Source organism: Myotis daubentonii, chromosome 2 (assembly GCF_963259705.1).
Source record: "Myotis daubentonii chromosome 2, mMyoDau2.1, whole genome shotgun sequence".
NCBI lineage: Eukaryota > Metazoa > Chordata > Mammalia > Chiroptera > Vespertilionidae > Myotis > Myotis daubentonii.
The window spans coordinates 205341074-205352289 of NC_081841.1; the positions used below are offsets into that span (position 1 = coordinate 205341074).

An 11216-nucleotide genomic window follows, 5' to 3' on the forward strand; every position below is an offset into this window, starting at 1 on the left:
TAAAGTTTCACTTTTTTTAGGAACCATTTAGAAACAAACCTTTATTTAGATTTTAAAATGTGATTTAGGGAGTAGGTGGGAGGGTACTGTGAATAGAGCTATCCTTTTTTCATCAGTAAAACTTGGTAGAAATTTTTATCTATGTTACAGAGGAAACAATTTTTCCTCAGGTTGCAATAAATCCTTATCCTGCTTTTTTTTTTTTTTTTTTTTTTTTTTTTAGTGGTGTAATAAAAGAAAATCCAGTTTATTGCTTTTTTTCCCTATTTGCTTATTGCTTACTTTTTTTGCTACAGGAATTGATAATCTTGCATTGAATAGGTTTTACTTGGAGAGCAAAGTGAAAAATTTTGTTAATTTAGAACTGCTGTAGATTGGGCTGATAATAGTGATCTGTGCGTTAAATTTGCTGTTCTCAAAACACTCTGCTCAGATTTCTATTTTTGAATACGTTATTGTAAATCACTGGGATCAAGGGAAATAATGAGTGAATATAGAGTTAACTAAATTGGTGGCTTGGACTCCTCTCAGGAATCCTAGAGTGTCCTCTGAGGCTCTTTCAGAGTCGGGCTGGAGGGAAGAGAAGGAAAGAAGCTGAGTGTGTAGGGCTTAAGATCCTCTCCTCCCCCCGACCCCATATGTTTACATTTCCTTGTTGTTTATGGAAAAGATTCTGAGGTATTCCCTTCAAAATCTAAGACAGTTTGACCTGGTCCCATTCGGAGTTGATGGCACAGGGAAGTCCTTCAGTTGGGAGCTCCGTGTGCCTGGGAGGGCATGAAAAGGAGGAAGTAGGGAGGTGAAAGGGAGCTAAGATAAGCTTTACAGTTTTACGAGGATTCAGCAGATCTTTTTGGATGTTAGGGTGAGATTTTTTATGCTTCCCTCTGCAGCTCCTTGATCTCTACCATTCTGACCCCTGTCCTCCAAGACTGGCTTAAGTTTTTTTAAAAAAATATATACAGTGTATTGATTTCAGAGAGAAAGGGAGAGGGAGAGAGAGAGAGAAACATCAATGATGAGATTCCACCTACCTTTCTTTCAAGTTAACCCTCTCAAATTCATACATCTGCAGTTCCCATCTATTTCAGGGCAAGTTTCTGGATCTCTGAGTGACAGAGCAGCAAGCTTCTTGAAACCCACTCCATAGATATGCTTATGGATGTTGATGCTGTGTTCTCTGGTCACTACCTCGTGGATGGCACAAAGGCCCTACTTCTCTCTACTCTTATTTGCTAGAGCCATTATGCCAGGCACAAGTTGGAAAGGAAGCAGAGACATTACTTTTACTATTATTTTTTAAAATATATTTTTATTGATTTCAGAGATGAAGAAAGAGGGAGAGAGAGAGAAACATCAATGATGAGAATCATTGATTGGCTGCCTTCTGCACACCCCCACCGAGTATTAAACCCACAACCCTGGTATGTGACCTTGACCTGAACTGAACCCGGGACCCTTTAGTCCACAGGCTGGTGCTCTATCCACTGAGACAAATCAGCCAGGGCAAGATTTTACTTTTAATTTCAGTTTCTTCCTCAGCAAAAATGGGATTAAAGGGTGTGGAGAAATCCAATGGGATGATTACCAAGGAGCCAATCAGATGATGCATTTAACCAAAGGTAATCCCTCCTGGCCTGCAGGAATAAGAGATCCCACCAACCAGATTTCTGAACTTCCTCCTATCCCCACCCTGGCCCACATGTCCCACCTCCAGGGAGGAACCTATGGTGAGTGAGGTCTTAAAGAGATTCCCCCTCCTAGTGGTATAAATAGGCCAGGCTCACGTTACTAAGCATTTCACTGGTAGGAGACTGGCTTGGGAGACTCTTCTTGGAGATGCGCTTCAGGGACTCACTCAAAGGAGCAGGCCCCAGATACCCGGGTGTGCTTGTGTCATTGGCCGGCCGCCATCGACATCGCAGAGAGATACCACTGAGGCCTGGCCGGGCTGTCAGTCACTGAGCTGCTGGTCCGCACCGAGGGGCCGGCGGGGCCGGCGCCGCCATGGCGGCCACATTGGACCTGGACATGGAGACCAAGGAAAGAAGCGAGGGCTTGCCAGAGCTCAGCCCTGTGGACGCGTGTCCCCTCGCCGACTTGAGGAAGGCTGCCTTGGAGCCCGTGGGGCACTGTGAGGAGGTGGAGCTGACCAAGACCAGTGTGAACCCCGGCCCCGAGCACCTTGGGCCGCCCTGCTTTGAGCTGCTGCGTGTGCTGGGCACGGGGGGGGGGGGGGGGGGGGTTATGGCAAGGTGTTCCAGGTGCGAAAGGTGCAGGGCACCAACTTGGGCAAAATATATGCCATGAAGGTCCTGAGGAAGGACCAGATTGTGCGCAGCGCCAAGGACGTGGCGCACACCCGGGCCGAACGACGCATTCTGGAGTCGGTGAAGCACCCCTTCATTGTGGAGCTGGCCTATGCCTTCCAGACCAGGGGCAAACTCTACCTCGTCCTCGAGTACCTCAGTGGCGGCGACCTCTTCACACACTTGCAGCGAGAGGGCATCTTGCTGGAAGACGCGGCCTGTTTCTACCTGGCAGAGATCACACTGGCCCTGGGCCACCTCCACTCCCAAGGCATCATCTACCGGGACCTCAAACCTGAGAACATCATGCTCAACAGCCAGGGCCACATCAAACTGACGGACTTCGGACTCTGCAAGGAGTCCATTCACGAGGGTGCTGTCACCCACACCTTCTGTGGCACCACTGAGTACATGGCCCCTGAGATTGTGGTGCGCTGCGGCCACAACCGGGCTGTGGACTGGTGGAGCCTGGGCGTCCTGATGTACGAGATGCTCACTGGATCGCCACCCTTCACTGCAGAGAATCGGAAGAAAACCATGGACAAGATCATCAAAGGGAAGCTGAGGCTGCCCCTTTACCTCACCCCGGATGCCCGGGACCTCGTCCAAAAGTTTCTGAAGCTGAATCCCAGCCAACGGATCGGGGGTGGCCCAGGGGACGCTGCGGATGTACAGAGGCACCCCTTTTTCCGGCACATTCATTGGGATGATCTCCTGGCCTGCCGCGTGGACCCCCCTTTCAGGCCCTGTCTGCAATCAGAGGAGGACGTGAGCCAGTTTGACACCCGCTTCACGCGGCAGGCACCAGTGGACAGTCCGGATGACACGGCCCTCAGCGAGAGCGCCAACCAGGCCTTCCTGGGCTTCACGTACGTGGCGCCCTCCGTCCTGGACGGCATCAAGGAGGGCTGCTTCTTCTAGCCGGAGCTGCGCTCCCCCAGGCGCCTCAACAGCAGCCCCCGGACCCCCATCCGCCCCCTGAAGTTCTCACTCTTTGAGGGGTTCTGGCCCAGTCCCGCCCCACCAGAGCCCATGGAGCCCCCTCTACCTCCTCTCCTGCCAGCACCGCCACCACCACCCTGGAGCACTGTCCCCCTCCCCATCCGACCCCCCTCAGGGAGAAGGAAGTCCCAGAGGGGCCATGGGCACCCTGGGCACTAGGAGGATGGGCAGGGATGAAGCCAGCTGCCGAGGCTCCTGCCTGCGGGCCAAGAAGCACCCCAGGGGACATTGGGGTCCAGGAGTGAGTGTGTGTGAGCGCCTGTCTCTGTTGGGAGTGGCCATGCCCCTGATTCATGAGCGGGGGCTGGCTGCGGGGGAGGGCCTTCCACCGCTGATCTGTGTGCTTGCAGAATAAAGGATCAGATCATGGCAAAAACAAACAAATAAATAATAATAAATAAATAAAACAAAATAAAAAATTTTTTTAAAAAAAGAAACATCAATGATGAGAACAACTGACCCGATGCCTCCTGCATGCCCCATACTGGAACTGGGGATTGATCCTGCAACCCAGGCATGTGCCCTTGACCAGATGGAACCCGGGACGCTTCAGTCCACAGGCTGATGCTCTCTCCACTGAGCCAAACCGGCTAGGGCAAGACCGGCTTCAATTTATCAATTGCTCTTCCATACACATGGTACACACTTTTACTATTGTACTCAGTATGTTGCACTGTAACTACTTTCCAGTATAGGTCTTTTTGTTTTTTAAAATATATTTTATTGATTTTTTTACAGAGAGGAAGGGAGAGTGATAGAGAGTTAGAATCATCCATTAACAGATTCAAAAATAGACCACATATTGGGTCACAAACAAAGTCTCCCCAAATTCAAGAAGATTGAAATCATACCAAGCATCTTTTCAGACCACGATGGCATAATAATAGGAATAAACTACAATAAAAACAACCCCAAATACTCAAACACTTGGAAGCTGAATAGCATGTTATTAAATATTGATTGGGTTACCAATGAGATCAAAGAAGAAATTAAAAACATCCTGGAAACTAATGACAATGAAAACACAACAATCCAAAACCTATGGGACGCAATGAAAGCAATCCTGAGAGGGAAGTTTATAGCTCTACAGGCCTATCTCAAAAAAACAAGAAAAAATGGTAGTAAATCATCTAACTCTACAACTCATAGAATTAGAAAGAGAGCAGCAAAAAAACCCCAGAGTGAGCAGAAGGAAGGAGATAATAAAGATTAGAGCAGAAATAAATAACATAGAGACAAAAAAATAATACAGAAAATCATTGAAACCAAGAGCTGGTTCTTCGAAAGGATAAACAAGATTGACAAACCTCTAGCCAGGCTCACCAAGAAGCAAAGAGAGAGGACCCAAATAAACAAAATCAGAAACAATAGGGGCGAAATAACAACAGAACCCGCAGAAATACAAATGATTGTTAAAAAATACTATGGACAGCTCTACTCCAACAAACTAGACAACCTGGAGGAAATGGACAAATTCCTAGAAAAATACAACATTCCAAAACTCAATCAGGAAGAATCTAAACATCTCAATAGGCCAATAACTATGGAAGAAATTGAAGCAGTCATCAAAAAGCTACCAGCAAACAAAAGCCCAGGACCAGACGGCTTCACAGGGGAATTTTACCAAACATTCAAGGAAGAACTAAAACCTATCCTCCTCAGACTACTACAAAAAATTCAGGAGGAAGGAACACTTCCAAGCTCATTCTATGAAGCCAGCATCACCCTAATACCAAAACCAGGTAAAGACAACACAATGACAGAGAATTCCAGGCCAATATCCCTCATGAACATAGATGCCAAAATCCACAACAAAATCTTAGCAAATCGGATCCAGCAGTACATCAGAAAGATCATACACCATGACCAAGTAGGATTTATCCCAGGGATGCAAGGATGGTACAATATCCGCAAATCAATAAACGTGATACATCACATAAACAAATCGAAGGAAAAAAACCACATGGTCATATCAATTGATGCAGAAAAAGCATTTGACAAAATCCAACACCCATTTTTGATAAAAACTCTCAGCAAGGTGGGAGTAGAAGGATCATACCTCAACATAATAAAAGCCATATATGACAGGCCCACAGCCAACATCATACTCAATGGACAAAAACTAACACCATTTCCCCTAAGAACAGGAACAAGACAGGGATGCCCGCTCTCACCACTCCCGTTCAACATAGTACTGGAAGTATTAGCCATTGCAATTCGACAACAAGAAGAAATAAAAGGCATCCAAACTGGAAAAGAGGAAGTAAAACTGTCCTTATTTGCAGACGACATGATATTATACATACAAAACCCTAGAGACTCCATCAGGAAACTACTAGACTTAATACATGAATTTGGCAATGTAGCAGGATACAAAATTAACGCCAAGAAATCTATGGCATTTCTATACAACAATAGTGAACTTTCAGAAAGAGAGATTACAAAAACAACCCCATTTACCATCGCACCAAAAAAATTAAGCTACCTAGGAATAAACTTAACTAAAGAGGTAAAAGACCTCTACTCAGAAAACTACAGGACGTTGAAAAAAGAGATAGAGGAAGACATAAACAGATGGAAGAACATACCGTGTTCATGGATTGGTAGGATCAACATCATTAAAATGTCCATACTACCCAAAGCAATCTATAAATTCAACGCACTTCCCATTAAAATACCAATGGCATACTTCACAGATCTAGAACGAACTCTCCAAAAATTCATCTGGAATAAAAAAAGACCCCGAATAGCTGCAGCAATCCTGAGAAAGAACAAAGTAGGTGGGATCTCAATACCAGATATCAAGATGTATTACAAAGCCACTGTTCTCAAAACCGCCTGGTACTGGCACAAGAACAGACATATAGATCAATGGAATAGAATAGAGAGCCCAGAAATAGGCCTGAACCAATATGCGCAATTAATATTTGACAAAGGAGGCAAGAACATACAATGGAGCCAGGATAGTCTCTTCAATAAATGGTGTGGGGAAAATTGGCAGATATATGCAAGAAAATGAAACTAGACCACCAACTTACACCATACACAAAAATAAACTCAAAATGGATAAAGGACTTAAATGTACGACAGGAAACCATAAAAATTCTAGAAGAATCCAAAGGCAACAAAATCTCAGACATATGCCGAAGCAATTTCTTCACTGATACAGCTCCTAGGGCACTTGAAACTAAAGAGAAAATGAACAAATGGGACTACTTCAAAATAAAAAGCTTCTGCACAGCAAAAGAAACCATCAACAAAACAACAAGAAAACCCACTGTGTGGGAAAACATATTTGCCAATGTCATATCTGATAAGGGCCTAATCTCCAAAATTTATAGGGAACTCATACAACTTAACAAAAGGAAGATAAACAATCCAATCAAAAAATGGGCAAAGGACCTAAATAGACACCTTTCAAAACAGGACATTCAGAAAGCCAAGAGACATATGAAAACATGCTCAAAGTCACTAATCATCCAAAAGATGCAAATCAAAACAACAATGAGGTACCATCTCACACCTGTCAGACTGGCTGTCATCAACAAATCAACAAACGACAAGTGCTGGAGAGGATGTGGAGAAGAAGGAACACTTCGTGCACTGCTGGTGGGAATGCAGACTGGTGCAGCCACTATGGAAGACAGTATGGTGTTTCCTCAAAAAACTAAAAATGGAACTCCCATTTGACCCTGTGATCCCACTTCTAGGAATATATCCCAGGAAGCAAGAAACACCAATCAGAAAGGATATATGCACCCATATGTTCATAGCAGCACAATTCACCATAGCTAAGATCTGGAAACAGCCTAAGTGCCCATCAGTAGATGAGTGGATTAGAAAACTGGGGTACATCTACACGATGGAATACTATGCTGCTGTAAAAAGGAAGGAACTCCTACCATTTGCAACGGCATGGATGGAACTGGAGAGCATTATGCTAAGTGAAATAAGCCAGTCAATGAAGGAAAAATACCACATGATCTCACTCATTCATGGATAATAGAGACCATTATAAACTTTTGAACAGTAATAGATACAGAGGCAGAGCTGCCTCGAAGAGATTGTCAAAATGCAACGGGAAGGCCGGGGAAAGGTGGGGGGCAGGAGGGAGGGGTATAAGAGATTAACCGAAGGACTTGTATGCATGCCTATATGCATAATCAATGGACATGGGACGCTGGGGGGTGGGGGAGACCAGGGGATAGTCAAGGGCGGGGTGTGGGGGGGGACCAAAAGACACATATGTAATACCCCTGGTAATACTTTAAGCAATAAAAAAAAAAAAAAAGAATCATCCATTAGAGAGAAACATTGATTAGCTGCCTTCTGCACACCCCCACTGAGTATTAAACCCACAACCCTGGTATGTGGCCTTGGCCTGAGTCAAACCCGGGACCCTTTAGTCCACAGGCTGGTGCTCTATCCACTGAGACAAATCAGCCAGGGCAAGATTTTACATTTTTTTTTTTTTTTTTAAGATTTTACATTTAATTTCAGTTTCTTCCTCAGCAAAAATGGGATTAAAGGGTGTGGAGAAATCCAATGGGATGATTACCAAGGAGCCAATCAGATGATGCATTTAACCAAGGTTAATCCCTCCTGGCCTGCAGGAGTAAGAGGAGATCCCACCAACCAGATTTCTGAACTTCCTCCTATCCCCACCCTGGCCCACATGTCCCACCTCCAGGGAGGAACCTATGGTGAGTGAGGTCTTAAAGAGATTCCCCCTCCTAGTGGTATAAATAGGCCAGGCTCACGTTACTAAGCATTTCACTGGTAGGAGACTGGCTTGGGAGACTCTTCTTGGAGACGTGCTTCAGGGACTCACTCAAAGGAGCAGGCCCCAGATACCCGGGTGTGCTTGTGTCATCGGCGGGCCGCCATCGACTTCGCGGAGAGATACCACTGAGGCCCGGCCGGGCTGTCAGTCACTGAGCTGCTGGTCCGCACCGAGAGTCCCTTGGGGCCTTATCCGCCATGGCGGCCACATTGGACCTGGACCTGGACGTGGAGACCGAGGAGGGCAGCGAGGGCTTGCCAGAGCTCAGCCCTGTGGATGCCTGTCCCCTCGCCGACTTGAGGAAGGCTGCCTTGGAGCCCTTGAGGCACTGTGAGGAGGTGGAGCTGACCAAGACCAGTGTGAACCCGGGCCCCGAGCGCCTTGGGCCCCACTGCTTTGAGCTGCTGCGTGTGCTGGGCAAGGGGAGCTATGGCAAGGTGTTCCAGGTGCGAAAGGTGCAGGGCACCAACTTGGGCAAAATATATGCCATGAAGGTCCTGAGGAAGGACCAGATTGTGCGCAGCGCCAAGGACGTGGCGCACACCCGGGCTGAAAGACGCATTCTGGAGTCGGTGAAGCACCCCTTCATTGTGGAGCTGGCCTATGCCTTCCAGACCAGGGGCAAACTCTACCTCGTCCTCGAGTACCTCAGTGGTGGCGACCTCTTCACACACTTGCAGCGAGAGGGCATCTTGCTGGAAGACGTGGCCTGTTTCTACCTGGCAGAGATCACACTGGCCCTGGGCCACCTCCACTCCCAAGGCATCATCTATCGGGACCTCAAACCCAAGAACATCATGCTCAACAGCCAGGGCCACATCAAACTGACGGACTTCGGACTCTGCAAGGAGTCCATTCACGAGGGTGCTGTCACCCACACCTTCTGTGGTACCATTAAGTACATGGCCCCTGAGATTGTGGTGCACCGCGGCCACAACCGGGCTGTGGACTGGTGGAGCCTGGGCGTCCTGATGTACGAGATGCTCACTGGATCGCCACCCTTCATTGCAGAGAATCGGAAGAAAACCATGGACAAGATCATCAAAGGGAAGCTGAGGCTGCCCCTTTACCTCACCCCGGATGCCCGGGACCTCGTCCAAAAGTTTCTGAAGCTGAATCCCAGCCAACGGATCGGGGGTGGCCCAGGGGACGCTGCGGATGTACAGAGGCACCCCTTTTTCCGGCACATTCATTGGGATGATCTCCTGGCCTGCCGCGTGGACCCTCCTTTCAGGCCCTGTCTGCAATCAGAGGAGGACGTGAGCCAGTTTGACACCCGCTTCACGCGGCAGGCACCAGTGGACAGTCCGGATGACACGGCCCTCAGCGAGAGCGCCAACCAGGCCTTCCTGGGCTTCACGTACGTGGCGCCCTCCGTCTTGGACGGCAACAAGGAGGGCTTCTCCTTCTAGCCCGAGCTGCGCTCCCCCAGGCGCCTCAACAGCAGCCCCCGGACCCTCATCCGCCCCCTGAAGTTCTCACTCTTTGAGGGGTTCTGGCCCAGTCCCGCCCCACTAGAGCCCATGGAGCCCCCTCTACCTCCTCTCCTGCCAGCACCGCCACCACCACCCTGGAGCACTGTCCCCCTCCCCATCCGACCCCCCTCAGGGAGAAGGAAGTCCCAGAGGGGCCATGGGCACCCTGGGCACTAGGAGGATGGGCAGGGATGAAGCCAGCTGCCGAGGCTCCTGCCTGCGGGCCAAGAAGCACCCCAGGGGACATTGGGGTCCAGGAGTGAGTGTGTGTGAGCGCCTGTCTCTGTTGGGAGTGGCCATGCCCCTGATTCATGAGCCGGGGCTGGCTGCGGGGGAGGGCCTTCCACCGCTGATCTGTGTGCTTGCAGAATAAAGGATCAGATCATGGCAAAAACAAACAAATAAATAATAATAAATAAATAAAACAAAATAAAAAATTTTTTTAAAAAAAGAAACATCAATGATGAGAACAACTGACCCGATGCCTCCTGCATGCCCCATACTGGAACTGGGGATTGATCCTGCAACCCAGGCATGTGCCCTTGACCAGATGGAACCCGGGACGCTTCAGTCCACAGGCTGATGCTCTCTCCACTGAGCCAAACCGGCTAGGGTAAAACCGGCTTCAATTTATCGATTGCTCTTCCATACACATGGTACACACTTTTACTATTGTGCTCAGTATGTTGCACTGTAACTACTTTTCAGTATAGGTCTTTTCGTTTTTTAAAATATATTTTATTGAATTTTTACAGAGAGGAAGGCAGAGGGATAGAGAGTTAGAATCATCCATTAACAGATTCAAAAACAGACCACATATTGGGTCACAAACAAAGTCTCCCCAAATTCAAGAAGATTGAAATCATACCAAGCATCTTCTAAGACCACGATGGCATAATAATATAAATAAACTACAATAAAAACAACCCCAAATACTCAAACACTTGGAAGCTGAATAGCATGTTATTAAGTATTGATTGGGTTACCAATGAGATCAAAGAAGAAATTAAAAACATCCTGGAAACTAATGACAATGAAAACACAACAATCCAAAACCTATGGGACGCAATGAAAGCAATCCTGAGAGGGAAGTTTATAGTTCTACAGGCCTATCTCAAAAAAACAAGAAAAAATGGTAGTAAATCATCTAACTCTACAACTCAAAGAATTAGAAAGAGAGCAGCAAAAAAACCCCAGAGTGAGCAGAAGGAAGGAGATAATAAAGATTAGAGCAGAAATAAATAACATAGAGACAAAAAAATAATACAGAAAATCATTGAAACCAAGAGCTGGTTCTTCGAAAGGATAAACAAGATTGACAAACCTCTAGCCAGGCTCACCAAGAAGCAAAGAGAGAGGACCCAAATAAACAAAATCAGAAACAATAGGGGCGAAATAACAACAGAACCCGCAGAAATACAAATGATTGTTAAAAAATACTATGGACAGCTCTACTCCAACAAACTAGACAACCTGGAGGAAATGGACAAATTCCTAGAAAAATACAACATTCCAAAACTCAATCAGGAAGAATCTAAACATCTCAATAGGCCAATAACTATGGAAGAAATTGAAGCAGTCATCAAAAAGCTACCAGCAAACAAAAGCCCAGGACCAGACGGCTTCACAGGGGAATTTTACCAAACA

General features: G+C 47.0%; 2 protein-coding genes across 2 annotated transcripts; both read left to right on the plus strand.

The window, feature by feature from the left end:
• Positions 1 to 1679: 1679 nt before the first annotated feature.
• Positions 1680 to 3675, plus strand: LOC132228674 (ribosomal protein S6 kinase beta-2-like). The gene is given in 2 exon segments (XM_059685502.1): positions 1680 to 2226; positions 2229 to 3675. Coding segments are annotated over 2 exon segments (1461 nt in total). The 5' UTR covers positions 1680 to 2007; the 3' UTR covers positions 3471 to 3675.
• A 4121-nt stretch (positions 3676 to 7796) lies between these two features.
• LOC132228677 (ribosomal protein S6 kinase beta-2-like) lies at positions 7797 to 9951 on the plus strand. Its single transcript, XM_059685506.1, is given in 1 exon segment — positions 7797 to 9951. A coding segment is annotated over 1 exon segment (1455 nt). The 5' UTR covers positions 7797 to 8291; the 3' UTR covers positions 9747 to 9951.
• Positions 9952 to 11216: the final 1265 nt, after the last annotated feature.